General features: G+C 33.7%; 1 protein-coding gene across 1 annotated transcript; it reads left to right on the top strand.

The window, feature by feature from the left end:
* Nucleotides 1-616: 616 nt before the first annotated feature.
* Nucleotides 617-15,660, top strand: Smp_194570 (hypothetical protein; the record flags this gene model as incomplete). The annotated part of the gene is made up of 6 exons (XM_018795455.1): nucleotides 617-1,115; nucleotides 3,368-3,651; nucleotides 6,314-6,477; nucleotides 10,176-10,334; nucleotides 11,396-11,530; nucleotides 15,393-15,660. 6 exons carry the CDS (start codon nucleotides 617-619, stop codon nucleotides 15,658-15,660), a joined length of 1,509 nt encoding a protein of 502 aa, XP_018649766.1.
* Between the last annotated feature and the right edge of the window lie 2,162 nt (nucleotides 15,661-17,822).

The following is a 17,822-nucleotide window of genomic DNA, read 5'->3' as shown; positions in this document are numbered from 1 at the left end:
TATTCAACATCACTTGGGGAAATAATTAGAAAGTTGTTATATCAATAAGTGAAAAGATATATGAAAATTTAATAATGCATTTACACCGTTCTTTTACTTCATACAACTATCAGTAGTATAATTCGTCACACTAACTCACTCTATCCTATGTTGCTCATCGATTTAACGATTCAAGTAGCTACTGTAAAATGTTTGATTAAAGATTCCAAAATGTACCTCCTGAAACTAATCAATGTCAGATGTAGAACAAGCAAAGACTAGGCAGTACACAACTGTTCAGTCCTACTTGTAGGACTCATGACTTTACACAGTAACGAATTTTCCAGTCATCTTCAGTGTGCCCTTAAATTTAAAGTTTTTGTTCAGTTAATGTTATCTGATGGTGAATATTACTCTGAAATTTGATAACATTCCTTATTAAACTAGGTAAACAAAATATTCAAAAGCTTGAATGGGATTCTGCATTATTCGTATATTAACTTGTTTTACAGACTTCCCTCATTGTTCTGATGAATAATAACAGTAATAACAAGTCACTAAGTTTATTTTGTGCATCATAGACTGACCTTAGTTACACCTGTCCAGTGATTCCTCATGACCATTTAATGTCTAATTAATGTCAATCCGTTATGTAAACTTTAGATCTTGGCAATCTCCACAAACTCTCCGTAATGACAAGCTTGACGGTTTATTATTTTATGTTACTCCACATAGATCAACATGTTTGAATGAAAATAATTTCAAACCATCTTTATCATCTCATTGTCAAACATCTAGTTTGTTATCAGATGATATTACTAACAATACAGAATCACTAAACTTCCATGCAAACTGTACAGATAGTAATGGTAACTGGAAAATATTAACATCAGAACTGTTACGCGGTGATGCACTACCTGTAAATATGAAACCAATATTTCGTATAAAAACTAACGGAGATGTGATAAGTATGACTTTTGCCACTGGAGATAGTGCATTTTGTCGATTACCCCACCGTGCGAATAAGCGTAGATCATCTATTGTTCGTGAATCACAAGTTTCATTATTACTGTTGGGTTTGGAATCTGGTGTTATTGAAGTTTACAATGTATTTAGTTTAGTATCAAGTTCTCCACGTAAGTTTTGTTTTTGTTCTTCAGTATGCTAATTTGATTTACAGATTCTAATTATCTCCTCAACAAATGTGTTAGCTTCTTTTCATATATTCCAGTGTATTTCATACTGCATATGATTTGATTTCGTAATAGAGGTGTTCTCTGTAATTTCGTGTTGTGTCTGCGTCGCCTATTACTTATTTTTGAAAAGCGGAACCACTACAGTCCCCATGACGCAAAGTAAGAACACGGGAGACTTGCAAAAGTTAAGATTTATTCTCCCGGAAAACACAACGATGACGACTCTAGTCGAAAATGTACTTATTTATACGTATTTCATCAATAATTAGTTAAACGTCACACAAAATTATGGCTAAATCGTATGCTGAATTTCATGCTGAACATAGTTTACGTTAATTTTATACAGAGAATATCATATCCTGAATGAATAGCACACCGAAGTAGATCAACGTTAAATTGAATAAAGTAGCACACTGAAAATAAAACTAATATTACACTGAATAATCATCATATGTTTAATAAGAATCATGATAAGTAAAAGTATGTAATTTTGTCTTTTTAGCCCGTCATATCATCTATCAGTTAACTTCAACCGATTCAGTATGTTGTGTTCACTTTTATATACTGGTATCTGCAAAAGGTTGTAAAATTGCCTTTACCTTAGTCGTATGTATATACCTCGAAGAAAATTGAACACTGAAAAACTGTTATTCATCTTTTAGGTACTACATTTCTTGTGTTTTAACTTTTAGACAAGAAAGAGACTTATTCACTTATAATAAATACTTCACCCACTTTTTATCACTTGTTATATATTTGGGTATCGTATATTTAGTTAGATTATAAAGCTATATAGAGTTCCATAGAAACAAAGAGGAAAAAGTGCTTCTCTGTGCTGCTTGCGTTTGACAAAATAACTGACTAAGTAGTTCTGAGATTAATAGCAATTTTAAGGACAAGATTGTGAAATTTGACCAACTGAGTTAGGGTTCGACATAAACAACACATCTCAGTTACTACATGCCAGACGTGCAGTAATCTCTAGAATAAGTTCAGAGAAAGCCTTAGGCAGCCAAAAGAAGACTGATATATTATCAGTTCATGAAATTATTATTTCAACAATGTAATGTATCTCTTCAAAACTCATTTTGGGGAATCTTGATCACAAATTTACTTGTCAAGAAATTTTATATAAAAATAAACTAAGGTCAAGTAAATGGGTAGTGATAATAGAAGTACAACATAATTTTGAAGATATAGTAACGAAATGAACCAGGACGGACCTGAAGATGGTGAGAATTCATTCTAAGCATATTGGTATGATAAATGTTTTAATAACCAAAATTTAAGAATTAATTTTCAAGAATTTAAAAGCAGTCTTCATGCCAATCCTATTATCTTTCTAATATGGAGAGCTTATCAGAAGTAGCAAAATGTCAATCGATGGCGACCATAAGTGACCTAATGGTCAAATTCATTTCATTAGGGTCAGTGGGGCAATTTCCTAAAGATAAAGTGGTATATATAAATATAAATGCATATCTGTACATTTCATCCGGTAGCTCAATACACTTTCTCAGTCACTCTTGTGTTCTCGCTCTAGTAGTTAGTTGGGGGTTAGCGCATAGCACACCGTGTTTCAGTAACAAATTTCGGACACCGCACGTCACCACACTTTATAATAATATATCTAACTACAGAAGAACATGGTTGTCTTTCAACTAGACTTATATTAAAATGAGATTCTAAGTGAATCTTAAGCCACGTAGGAAAACGTTTCAGCTCTTCGTTTGTGGTAGTGATATTCCACATGAACATTATATCTTTTAGATCAGCTTTGTTTTACCACTACACTTTCCATACGTGCTTTTTTGACAATCAATTAATGAAGCTGTTATGTTTCACCGATTGAAGTGCCAGGAATATGTATTCCATATGCCCAACAACCACTTTTCTTGGTGCACAATATAATTTGGAGTGAGAGTAGTTTGAAAGAAAGCTAGTCATAGACAAGCCGAAACGTGACATCATTTCATGGAATTATTTATAGTTGATGTGCACAGTGTTAGTAGATCCAGACAACCTGTCTAGGATCTACACGGTTAATTTTGTTAAATAAATTCTTTTTGACCTCTGTATAGAGATTTGTCGGACAAATTAGCATTTTACTTTATTACAACTTGTGTTTCTTTTGAATTTCGGTAACTGTACATATCAACTTTGAGTTCATGTTTTCTTATCTCTCTCTATAGATATCCCCAAATATGTCTTGACAGATGATTGTACCCTTGTATATCTCCTCTCAGCTGCTATAGATGGAAGTCTTCGTGTTGGTTCTGTACATCGCGGTGGTGAAGTGAGATTATGGGATTTATGGGATGATGGTAATATGTACGGAAAATTACGACATAAATTCACTATTCCAACAGATCAACCATGCAGTGAAATTCAAGGTGAAGCATGTACATTTGCTTGGCATCCATTTGGTAGGCATGTATTCCTAGCTGGTGAAAGAGGTCATGGTGTTGTACTTGATGTAAGATGGTTGACCTTAATGTTCTTATCGTTCTTTTTAAGTTTAAAAGACAGGTAGAGGTGATACCACGTGTTGCCAGGGCTTTAAGAGTATTTTTCGCTTCCCAATCGCCATGCTGTGAAGGGATATTTCTTCTTGGGGTATTTTAAATGGAAAATGGTTTGTCAGTGGTCTCAGAGACCTGGGGGGATGACCATAGAGCTCAAGAGACAAATACTTGATGCCGGTCACAAATGACATTTCTTTAGCAGGCTTTTGATGTGTTGTCTCTAAACTTCAAAAACATTTCCACCGGAAACCAAAATTCATACGGTAAACTAAGGTGTGACAGCTTTAGGATCGATCTTTTATAACCCTTTCCTTCAGTTGTGGAGAGACAGTATTGCTGCAGATGCTGGCTCTCTATGGGAGACATTCTACTGCTGTCACACCCTTGTACAGTCAACAGTACGGATGCAGCCCCGGGATGCGTTGCTTTTAGTTTAACTGTTCTTTAACTGACCTCCTTGGCATGATAGGACCTAAGGGAACAAGTTTAAAAGTTCACTTTTTTCTTAGCCAGATTCTAATAAAATATTTGGAAATAGAACATTTCAAAATAAATTTATTTATTTATATTGTTGTACCAAGTGAATTTAGTCACTGTTACAAACTAATTATCTGGTTTCACTTTTCTTCATAAAGAAATATGATTTCTCATTGTGTACATGCAACCAAACATGAGAAATCGGTAATAATATCTATGTGATGTGTATATCTGTATCACTTAAGTTTGTATTTTTAACGGTTATACATGTGACGACAAAAATAAATAGTTGGTCAGTCGTTCATAATTCCTTCAACAGTTGATACATTATTTTTTTATCTCACTAAAAGCCACCTGAAAATAGACTACATTGATAAGAACGAAGTGTAATAATTTGGAAGAGTGTTACTTTATGGCTTAGTGGTTAATGCATTCGACTAGCAGTCACTAAGTCCCAGATTTGCACATTACCTCACCTAGCTCAGTTTGGGCGACTGCACTCAATGTGTGACTCGCAGCCAAGTAAAGAATCTGTGCCTGGTAATGAGTTAATAATAATAGTAGTAATGATAACTGCTTGTGGCCTTAATTTCGAATTCTCGATTGATCTCTTCCTCTGCTATCTAATAGGTAATTCACTGACACAAACAATCATGTAAACATTCATCACCTTTAGTCAGTTTGAGGTTGGTGGCATATTCTGTATATTCAACCACCAGTCATTCAAAGTTATAATTACTGTTTACATGTATGATTTACTCCTACATGTTCATTTTGTTTCACCCTCCTATTATTTTTTGATGTACGTGTTTCTTTTTTTTTCAATTGACTACATTTATTTCCCATCCTTGCATCGGTCATATGATTTTATGTGTATACTAAGTGATTATGTGAGTCTGGCACCTAAACCATACAAAGATGATGGGTGAAATGGCCAGGGGATCTGAAGAGTATGATTTTAGGCGTCTGAGGTACAATTGCCGAATCACCGTTCGGGCTATTTAGTTATAAATTGAATTCAGAAAAGTCGTCCGTACGTACATGATCATGGCAAAAATATTTTGGATTGAAGGATGATGCAAAACAATAAGCCATTTAATAGCTCAGACCTCAGACATTTCGAAGTATGTTTTAAATTATTAGAAACGGGAGTTAAACAAATGTGTCGCCTGCACTTGAAGAGTATTCGAAAAGCGATAGGATTGTGATGTCCTTCAGTTTATGAGATAATGTCTTCCTAATCTCAGTTTTTTATATTTATTTGAGTAGACCAGAATGTTAATATCACTTTATCAATGGTCCAGTCTTTTAACGTTTTTTCGATTAGGATCAGATTGTCGATCACCTTATAATGTTGTCCTTAATTTCGCCGAACAATTAATGCAGTTGTGATAGTGAACATATTGTACCCACTGGAGTGGTGGCTTAGTGGTTAGGGCGTTCGATTTGTACCCCTGTTATAACGTTTGAGTGAGTGCGTGTTCCCTATTTGATATATGAACGTTATAAGACCGCCTATCAGAGAGCAGTGATCGCCCAATGATACACAAAAGCCATATGAGCAGTCTTGAGTACTCTTCAGTCCTGCTATCTGCCTAGCCCAACCAGTTGAGTCCAGAACACCAATAACAGCCTCTGTAGTATGATTCATTATTCTCAAACATACTGGGTTTATATACCAAACAAACAGACCACATCGTACCATAAAATAGAAAATAACATTTGTACAAGATTTAGCCAAAAGTGGCTGTGAATAGGGGGAACAGTAATCAATAGTCTGGGGATAACTCAAGAATGGTAAATTGTGTAATAATAGTTCATAGTTCAAAATAAAGCTTATGATAAGAGTAAAACGAATATGAATAGTTTAGTTACTTAACAATTATACAATAGGAAATATACATATTACATTGGTCCATAAATAGTCCTCAAAAGTTACCATTCCCAATTCTCTTCGGGATACAACAACCCCCTAAGTCGCACTCACCTTGGTTTGAGCAGTTAGGTACTATAATTAGTCCTTACACTTAGAGTTTGGCTCATACTGCAGTATCTGGTGAATGAGTTGATTTAATTAATTAACCTATTATTCTTATCTTACCTTGGTTTTTATACTTGGTTCTCTTATTTGTCAAGGCTGAATCTCCTTTTTCTCGAATCGCTTACATACGATCTGGTCATTACCATCGAATATCAGTTGCAAAATTTTCAAAAGATGGTAGTTTATTAGTTACTGCTTCTTATGATTCATGTTGTGCTGTATGGTCTGTACCGGAATATCAATGCTTACATCGTTTCTGGTAAGTTCCCAAACATATTGGTCAGCAGTTAGTATTATGTCCTTTTGTTCGATTTACTTGCAAGTTCTTGGCTGTCTAAAACTCTTGAACTTGAAATGCTTGAATTTCGAACTCTTAGGCAAAGGTTAGGGCGGGGAGACAAAACTACAGGCTGTTAGGAGGGAAGTAAAGATTTAACATATCACGTGAAGTTCCAAGGAATAAGAAATGTGGGGATGTTTTAACCTAACTCATACGCACGCATACAATACAAATAATAAAGCTAGACTCTTCCCTAAAGAGTTTTTTACACTTTCAGTCCAAGTAAATAGCATTGCAATGACGTTTGCTGTGATATATAAGTATTCATTGAAATCTGAATAAAACAACAACAAAGAACATAGCAGAATGAGTTGAACTCATATATTTTGCGAATTTTCGCCAGCTGATGATTATTTATAACCAATATACATACTTTATGTCATATCAGTGAAGATTAGTAGAACAACGGCAACATGCGTGGAATTATTATAAAGTGGTAATGTGAAAATTCTAAGAAAAAAATTAAAGAGCATGCAAACACGTTTCTAGAGAATGAATAGTGATATTAGAGCTACGTACTAACAACCATGAAATTTGATAGAATAAAAGAGTAAGGTGAGTGAAGCTCAGAAATATCTGAGAATGAAAAGGGATTCGTTATTGTGAATATGAAATAAGACATGACTTAATTGAATCATGAAAAGTTAAATTCACCAGGATTGTGAGATATTTACAGCTGTATCCTTCTTAGTACATAGGTTTCGTTCCAACTCCTAAATTGAGATGACTTCGGCGTCACGTAGTAGGTTGGAAATTATTTTGAATGACTTTAAAACATCGACATTGTGTCTACTATGAAGAAGATGGAGAGCAATGGGATTGTTGGGAATACGTTAACTTTTTGATACCAATTATTGTGGAATTCTTTCCGTTCCGAGATGTGAACAAGAAGTCTCTTTTCAGTTCTTCGAATGTGAGTGTTTTGGCACAAACATGTAAACTGATAGATGCAATTGGAAATAACATAAGGTGTGGATTTGTTCATTTTTGTGTTTCGATGAGCAACATGTTTGATACAGTGAAACTAGTTTAGCGGCTAGATATGTCCTCTTTAATGCAACATTTTATCTAGGACTAATTGTGCCATTTATTTCATTTCCTTTAAAGCTAAGCCGTCAAGAGACTGGTTTTTTCTTGACCGTAGTAGATTCCATTCTGTGTACCATGGCTCAGAATCGATCACAATGGTGTAGGTGTGTACACTCCTTTGTATTCCCTTAAACTGTGAGATTAAAATCGCTTCATATCTGTCTTTCTTCCTGTACTATATCCTTATATACAATCTTTCTTTTATCTATTACCACCACTAAATTAACTACTATGAATTCGATGTTCATCTTCTTGTGCTAATTAGGTATGGCAACTCGGATCGATGCGTAAATGTCCCTGGTCCTACGGTGTAGCTGACTGACTGACTGCCCATCCTGCTGTCGTTATTCTCCTAATCTCAATATTTTCCCTAAATATACTAACTCAACGGATGAAAAATTAAAACTTAAGTAACATTACATAATCGGTTAGTCATTACCACTAGTTACGCAAGAATAACAGTAATAATTAAGTTTGAAATTAAGTAATCCAGTATAAAGTTTAGTATTATTTGTAAAACTAATGAGATACGTAATTAATAAAACGGCTATAAAGATAATTCAGTAGTCGGATTGTTGGAATAGAATAAGTACTTATGAATATAATTAATAGTTGGAAATGGTGAGTACCTAAGTAGCAAGCAAGGTATATTAAAAGCCTGTACAAAAAATTTTTTTAACACTAAAATTGGGTTTATTTATGTGTGTCCCTATAATTTTTACTGAATTTAAGAGACAAATTCTGAAAGTTTAAAGAAAACTTGATAGAATTCTGTGCATAATTTTGTAAGCTAAGTTTATCTCGATATGATAACTAATATTGAATAAATTTACCAGGATAAAGCTTCATATTGTTTTCTTTTGTCCTTTTGGTCAGTCATCAAACATGATTTTCAGAAATACAGTGATTTATTTATCCAGTTGTACATTTAGTAGTTTACTATTTTATGATGAGAAAACCGAAATCTAAAATCATTCGAGCAAACAATATTATTTTTCGTAATATTTCCCAATGGAACATTCAAACCTAAGTAACATTTAAGCTTTAAGTGAATTTATAGTTCAGTGTTGATAACTATTGATTCAAATAGTCATGAAATTTAAACATGTATCTAATTTTATGAGCTTATCATGACTTATAACTAGTTCTTATTTCCAAAGCGTAAAGCTAAATTATTTTTTTCTCTGTAACAACTCAGTTTCTTTCTGAATCTTTTATACGGGGGTGTAGATCACCAACGTAGGTAATCTGTGTCGATAATTGTGGATCTACTCCAGTTAAACGGGAGTGGTGTGACCTAGTTTACATCGAAGTAACGCCCCACGGTTAGTACTTATCCTGAACTATGTTATCGTGATAATCAGGTGAATCAACTTCCTAAGTGACTGACTAGAGTAAATACTCTCATTAGGCAATAGCACATATTGGTATTAACAGGCTACAGAAGTAAAAGGCGTAATCACTGCTACATGCCTCTGTCGATGGCATGCAATTCATTTATGCGTATTGGTTGTTCATGATCTTTTTATGAACATTGGCAAACTGTTCGGCGTTCAATGACCTGTCTGCCGGATGATTTGGCTGTAGTCTAGTGATATTTTATTAGGCTTACAAGGGTCTTAATGCGGTTTTTGTCAAACAACTCCTCATAACCATGTTTTTTTGCATAGTTATCAATAAGTCGACCAAATGGTGTTAGGGCATAATGATCCAGTATTCATATTGGAAACTGTAGTCCAAAACAGGTTTTATTATTTTGATATACTGCTAATAATAAAAACTTTATTAACAGTTGATTTTGAAGAAACATAAATTGAATCGGTCTGCATTGATTTATGCTACCAATATAATTTACATAAGAACAGATAAATATTTCGATTGTCCTTGCATTCATGCTTATTCTTTCAACTCAGAACCTCTGAATTACTCAAATTTACTCATTAATCAATCGCAAGTCAACTTAATTACACTACCCTGGACTTTTATTGATTAGTTCGTTATAATTCATGTGAGGCAATCATAAAGCACATATCCATCCACTGTAATTTGAGTCATGGCTTAAATTTAAAGTTTACTTATACTACTGCTCACCTGCATTAGGTGAAACATGTGAAATAGGGTTGAAACCTATTATCTGATATAGCTGAGATTTAATGTTGAATGATTGAGGGTAGTCGACAGAATAGGTTTCGTGCTCTTTAAAGTTCACTAGCGTGCCATACCTCCGAATTTAAGAGAGTTGATACTCCCTGTGGGACTCAAACCTGCTTGATCCAGCTTCACAATCTCTGACGTTATCACTGAGCTATAAGGTCTGTGACTGTTCTCCTGTAGGACTAAGGTGTTTACACTAATTGGTCATTGAATAGTCACCCATGACGTGTTTTTCTAGTCCATAGTGTTATAATCCTCTTCTATCTATCAAGTTGAAGTCTGAGTGTACGTTATCCATTGAAATAGCTACTCCTCTATGTGTTCAGTTGTATGGCAGTAATCTAATAATATTTTTTTCTTTCCTGTTCATTTAGGCATATGGGACGTGAGCCCAGTATCCCTCTTCGTGGTGGATCAAATGGTCATCATATATACGGTTTATCTCTTTCCCCAGATGATTTTTACTTCATTACAATTTGCGAAGATAGGCAAGTAGTTTTCATTCCAAGAATCCATTCTTCTCGAATCATATTGTCTATGCCTAATCTTTCCTATCGATACTGATACTGTTACTACTTCTACTATTGTTGGGTTTGTCTCGATAATTTCATCTCTCAATAGTGATATAGTGTGGCAAGTTCGACTGATACAAATATATTCCAGTTCCTACGTTCCTCGTTACTGCATTAGCCATTTGGTTAGTGATTCTATCCTTTGGAATCTATCTGACTGAAACTTGAAGGACTCGTGACAAGTATTTTAGACTATTAGTTCAATTTACTCGGTAATTCGTCAAATCATAGCATAAGGAAGTAGAAAAATTGTGCTTCAGCACGAATAGCCTCATGATTTTCCTCTTATGACCATAACTATGACTTTGACCTAGTAGTAGGGCTTGCTTCTCATGACGGCCCAATCTAGCCATGTTATCTGAAGCACTTGTTCCCTTCGATCCTATCATACCAGACTAGTTAGTTGAAGAGACTCGTAAAACTAAGAGTAACAAACTCGTCTGAAAACGTGCTCATACTGCTGACCGCACCAGGGTGTAACGGCAGTAAAGTATTCCCTTCCAGACAACTAATACCTACATATATTTTGTTTCCACACAGTAAAAGGCGGTTAGAAAAAGCCAGTCCTAACAATACCACACCTTAATTTGTCCCACAAGTTTCCGTTACTGGCGCTAGTCTTAAAGGTACATAGTTAATGCACCTGAAACTATACAGAGAAGGGACATATTGTGATCACCTTTAACCAAATGTTCCTTGGGTAATGCGATCATACTTCCAGGTCATCAACACCACCCCTAACCCAATTTTATTTTCATATTTTTCTAGAAGAATTGTCCTTACACAGTATGAATAATCAGAAAGTGACAACTCGCCTGATATTTCTAACACCATTCGAAAATTATTACCTGTTCTCTACACAGTATATCATACGTGTATAGAAACATTTCATGTGTTCAATACTTACTTTTCAATTGAAAATTACCATACAAAGTCCAGTAATTGTTTTTACAGTTCAAAATAACAATGTAAATATACAGCCTTTTATTCATTTGTATTTTTGCTCCCACTCTCCTCCATAGATGTATTCGTTTATGGCCATTGGCTCCTGTCAATTCTCCATTGAAAATCTATTTTGAGCTTGCACTTCAAACTCATACTAGTCTTAAATTTCGTAGCTTAGCTTTCAGTCCATGTGGTCGTATAGTTGCTGTTACGTAAGTTCTTGTGTGTTTCTTTATCATTAGGGACATGTATTATTGATTTATTACTAAACTGTATATAATCATCCTATATGTAGAATTCTAAATCATGAATTATGTATATCTTATCATAATCCGCTTCTTCAGTATTGTATATGTTCATTCAAGTTATTTTGTGATTTTAGTTTACTCATAAAATGTAAGTATTGATAGGCTTATATCATAAGTACATAACGTACTGTTATGCTTTGAAACATATTACAATTATTCTGAATTATGAACGATTAGATGTTTTCCAATACCAGAGGGATATACTTGTTCAATATTTCATGACAGTTAGTTCTCACAATACTTTAACAACAATATTAATCACTTACGTGATTAAAAAGAGAAGACATGAATTCTCATGATCAGTTTAATATCCTAAAATGTTAAAATTATGACTGTTTACTATAACAGTAACTATGATATCGGGATATGACAAGCATCAGTTATCAAGGGAAAGTAACTAATTATGTAATAACAAAGATATGTACTAAAAAGTTATTGAGAGCCTTTTAGCATTTATCAAAACTTAAATTTTCTAACGAAAGTAAAAATGTTAGGTAACGTAAGGCTTTCCAAACACGAAAGAATTAAATTTTTAAGTGTTGTAACTAAGGCATTTTATTGTAGACTTGAACGTCAATCATCTAGAATAAATTAAACAGTGTAACGGAATAATGATTGCTCACAAACCTGAGTTAATAAACCAAGGACAACTCAATAGTTAAAAAATGAATCGTTTTATATACCGGGACTTCACATTTGATAGGTTGAATTTATAAAACGTTTTAAATGCTCAATAAATGTGGTGTTATCCAACGCTCTTGGCATTATTTCTGTAAATTTAATGACTGAACGCTGTATATCATGGTGTTAATTTAATCAAAGATTCTATTTCAATCCCTAGTGTACACTATATTTATGTTTTTTTATCTCGCATATCAAGGAGCTCTTCATTAGACATGTTCACGACAGACAGTTTAGGATAACCCTAAATCGCTTAAAATAAAATCTATAACGAAAATTGTAGCCTAATATGTCATACTTATGTATTAAGTGAACGAAAAAGTGACCGAAACTACTGATAACAACAAATTGAAAACACTACAGATAACCTCACCTACTTAGGTTTTGTACTATATTCATCCGCCTAGGCATCTAAAATCATTTATACTATCAAGGTTACATATTACATCCACAGTAGATATAATCACGATGCTTCGAGTAAAATTCATCAAGTTTTACTGATCTATAGATTAATTAAATCTGAAGTTATATCCTACAATTGTTAAAATTCAAAGGTGTTTTCTAAATGACTTTTAAAATATAACATTCTACAGTTGTATCTAAAATGCTAGCAAATATTTGTAGCTTAAATCATTGCTTTCTTGCTGGTGTTGTGTCTATTGATATGGAAAGGGTTTAATTGTCATTCTGAGCAATAACATCGTGACCATGAGCGCTTACTTTATATATGTAAAAGTGAGCTGCTTTAAAATTATTATTTTACACAAGCACTAAGTCAATCTGTTCTAATAGTCTTGTTTTTGACTCGTCTTCCCAGATTTCGTTATCTTCACTGGAGTGAGTTTGTGAAGATTGTTGAATTTCAGAATTTATATCATCAACTAATTTAATTAGATAACCATTGAAAACTGGGAAGCTCTTGACAGCTGTTTGCTTCTAGTATGTGGTTCTCCATCTATGTACATCCACTACCTCACCAAGGACGTTACTTGAGATCTTCATGTATTTTGGCGAGCATCTCGTCTCCAACCTATTGAGTCGGCTTCTCCTGGTTAACATGTCTGACTTTAATCAATTCACAATACTGTATTTTCATTTTCCAGTGCTACTGGTAGGTGACTGCCTCAAATCCTACTTGTTTGAAGACCACTGGTCACTGCTTCTCACTAGAACTTCAGGAACCACCTCTTCGAATTAATCATTAGTAAACATATAATTGTTAATAATATATATATATATATATATATATATATATACGTTTCGTGCAGCTTTTTGAATTTCATAGTTTACAATTATTGTTACCTCCTTTATGCCTTTACGTTTCAATTAGGACTGGTTTGTTTGGTTGACCTCATAAAATGTTATTAATAATCAATCTAATTTTTCCGCTCACATTTTGACCCACTTTGAATATAAAAAGATTTAATTTATTATAATGTCGTTATTATTGTCACTACCACTATAACTATGAAAACACGCTACCATTAATTTTTAGCTATAGAATCCATATTATTGGATCTTAGATTTCCATGTTTAGTTTAATGTGTGTCGTGCATGTGTGCATGTAATAAAGTAACTGAATGTTTAAGAGTGAAGCCCGACTGAGAACAAAAAATATTCTTCGCTTATATATCCTGCTTCAGTCTACGCAATAGACATTTTAATCATTTTTTGCCACTAATATGGTGGCTCAATAGTGTATTGGCCTGTATTGATTTGACTCCAATTTGAGAAAAAAGAATAATTATGCCATGAGTCTAAATGTTCCATTTTAACTCCCTATATTACATCTAGGCTAACCCCGTTTTAGTGACGGCGATAATAAGAAGCTAAATACAGACTAAGGTGGATGAGTTCATTTCATGCACTAGTTTAACTAGACAGACATAAAAATGAGAAATGGAAAAGTGAAGCGAAATGGACTTGAGAAAGCAAGCGTGCCAACTCACTTTGATATATCATGACTCACTATTTTTAGCCAGACAAAAATAATCTAAAGACATATAATGCATAAGGTCAACTGTAAACACATACTCATATAAAAGCAATAAACATTATGAGCGAATAATTGACAAGGTCAAAGTGGGACTCAAGAAGGAGAGTTAATCCGTTCAAAAGCTAGGATAACCCATGTAGGCGTTACACAGTGCTAGACGCTACACTAATCACATAATCTGACAGAAACTCATTTTATCATAACCACTATGGCTTATATGTCAATGACTCTTAGTATATAACCTTGGCTCCTGTATGATCATATAACCATAGCACCATAATGATTAGAGTTGAAAATGAAGAGGATTTAGTTCAAATTGACTGACCTACGAGAGTATCACCTTGACTTTGAAACTCCCTTGAGTTTAGTTTCTTATGTGGTGCACACTTTGGAAGAATCATAAGCTGAAAAAAACAGATGTTCAGAGCTGTCACGGTCAAACACATTTTTCTTTACTTTATAATAAAAACAGATTTACAATGTGATAACACATGAATCGATAACTAATACAATTGTCATTCCCCTGTTGTTTTATGCCTTATTGGGCCTCATAAATATCAGAAAATAACATCTCACTGGTGACTGAAACATACTATTATTTACAGTTTTGGGTTGTGGAGATTGTTGAGTTTTACTATATTCATGAACTGACTTAAGTTAGATCTCCATTGAAAGCCTAGAGGCACTGGACGGTCGTTTTATTCTGGCATTGGACTCCTCAGCAGTGCGCATTCACGATTCCGCACGCAGGGTTATCATTTAGCAAGAAGCACACCTCTTTCTTAACCAACCTTAAATTATAAATGAATAAATGATTTGTATTGATCGATCCGACAGAATCGACTGTCCGGTAAAATTATTCAGACCATATAGCAACATGAACCGAGATCCATAATAGAAAAATTACTGCTTTATCAATTGACAGCCTAAAATGTTGTCTTTTAATTTCAGTACTTTTTCATCAAATAATTTCTCGTTTACCCTGATTCTCCAACTAATATCGTTCACTTCGATTCGAATTGATCTCTATAAACCAGTTTGATTGTTACTAAATTATCGATTGTTTTTGTTTTTTTTTCTCTTCATCAGTACGAATAATCACGATGTACTTGTATTTACAACACGTTCTGAATCAATTCGTCTTGGTACACAATGTCTTCATGTAATTCGAAGATGTGTTGTTGAAAATATTTTGAAGAAAACTATTCATTGTTCAATTAAACATCATAATAATAGTAATGATCTGACATTGACAACCAGCAATAACAATTACAATACATTATTTCAAAATTGTATATCACAGATTCATTTACCATCTCCTGTGAAAAAAACAATTTTAAGAAATTTTGTAAATTGACATTTAATTCTAGGGCAAAAGGATGGTGGGAATAACAATAATTGTACTATAATAACATGTATGTGTATGTTGCCTATATGAACTTATTTGTTCCGTTTTTTTTAATCTTCTCTTTGCCTTGTTTACCCTTTTTTGTTTTTTTAGTTATCTATTGAATCGATTTTTTTTTTTGGTTTTTAATTTCGTTTCATTGAATCGAGTAACATCTCTATTTATAATATAAAAACAATTTAGCATTTCTACGATATGGACAAAACTTGCTTTTTATATCTGTGGTCCTTACTCCCAAAACTTTTTAATTGAACCTATGAATATGCATGTTCTATCATAACACATTATATTTGTATATGTACATATAGTTTTAATCCTATTAAAATATGATAAGTGTACTTGATTGTGATTAGTTTGGAAATATTGTCAGACGTCTGACCTTTGTGTAGGAAGATGGATAGACTGACAGTAGGTTATCGGGCGGTTATTATCGCATAAAATGACTACAGATTTTTGGTTTGTAAGACTTTTGTTTTTAGTTTTGTGTATATACTATGTGGATACGACTCATTTATAATTGTATTTTTGATAATTTGATGATATAAGCATTATCAGAATGGGGATTTGTGGAGATTGAAGTAATTTTAACAGTTGAATTGATCAATCGATCTAACTTTGACCCCTGTTGAAAGTCTACGAGCACTAGGCGACTGTTCCGTCTTAGTATGGGGCAGAATACTTGGACCAAAATACAACATTCTTCATGAAACCCAACGAGAGTTCAGAATAGACTAGTCTTCTAGAGTGGGATAGCTGAACACTCTGCTGGGTCTAAAACATGCCTGTTCATTTAATATCCATCGGTTTCACAAGGTATTCGACACAGTAGGACACACGCTCATTATAACGAAGGTCAAAACAATGTGTTTCCCTGAATCACTTTTATTCTGGCTCCGGAATCCCCTGGATAACCGAAGATTCCTCACCAAAGTAAGGAGATATCAGGAGTTTCACAGGGAACCATTTTAGGTCCACTTCTCTTCCCGGTTTTCATTATTGATCTCCTAGAGACAACTACCTCACCAACACTCACATGCTCTCTTTCAGTAGATAGCTCCAAGAGGAAACGACAAACGCTTAGTCACCCATAGATTACCATCCCTCTTTTGGACTAGTTGTATTTGAGACATCACATATTGTCGGCTTATTCCAAACTTGCTTATTACTATCTTTATTCACCTTTTATTCTTACACTTCGTTCTGGTCCGATTGTCTACATTAGTAATCAGTTAATTTATATATTTATTTAATTCTTCTGGTCATCTTTTCCACTCTTCTGGATTCGAATGTTTTTCTTTATCATTTTTAACATTGCAGCCAACCAAACTCCTATCTAGTAATGTGATAGCTTCTGGTTCTAGAAACCCTACTGCCCTGAGACGAACATACTCATTGAGATTACAAGAGACCACACCACAATACTTGTATCACTACGAACGTCACTCAAGAAAATTCATTTTAATGCTAATTTTTAATGACCGAATAGTTCTTATCACTGATATTGGAATACATTGAGGATTATTTTGGATGAGATCAGTTTCCATCTCCTACTAGAAATCAGTAAAGAATATAAACCGGAAGAAACTTTATACCAATAATAAGTGACATTCAATGGTTCTCTATTGATTTGTAGTACATTAATTTATAGTAGTCTTTTTCAGTATTATTTGAAGTGACATATTCAAGTGCTTTTCAAGTATGTGAATAGAGTTGAAAACACTTCAGTACTGTGTAAAGCTCAACCTCATTTAACGGAAACTATTGTAGCACATAGTTTTCAACAGATGAAGTGACTATTCAATGTCTCATTTATTTTGTTGAATAACATGTCTAATACTTCTTTTTTGCTTTCCAACGACATTTTTCACTAAAGAACGTCGACCTAAAGTGACAGAAAAAAGCACATCTTGAGTTGCCTAAAAAAGGAGTCATGTTAAAGAAAAATAATCTATTTGTAGAAAATGGCAACATATTTTCGTTTACAATGAACATAACCCATATGAACTTGGCTATGATTCTGATAATGACAGTGATATCAATTAGATTGTTTTCTTCTTTAATAAGGATATTATATATATAGTTAAACTATAAGTAAGGTATTAATGACAACA

Source organism: Schistosoma mansoni, chromosome 2 (genome assembly GCF_000237925.1).
Source record: "Schistosoma mansoni strain Puerto Rico chromosome 2, complete genome".
NCBI lineage: Eukaryota > Metazoa > Platyhelminthes > Trematoda > Strigeidida > Schistosomatidae > Schistosoma > Schistosoma mansoni.
Note: the sequence above shows the minus strand (reverse complement) of the source record. Positions and strands in the feature narration are given on the sequence as shown.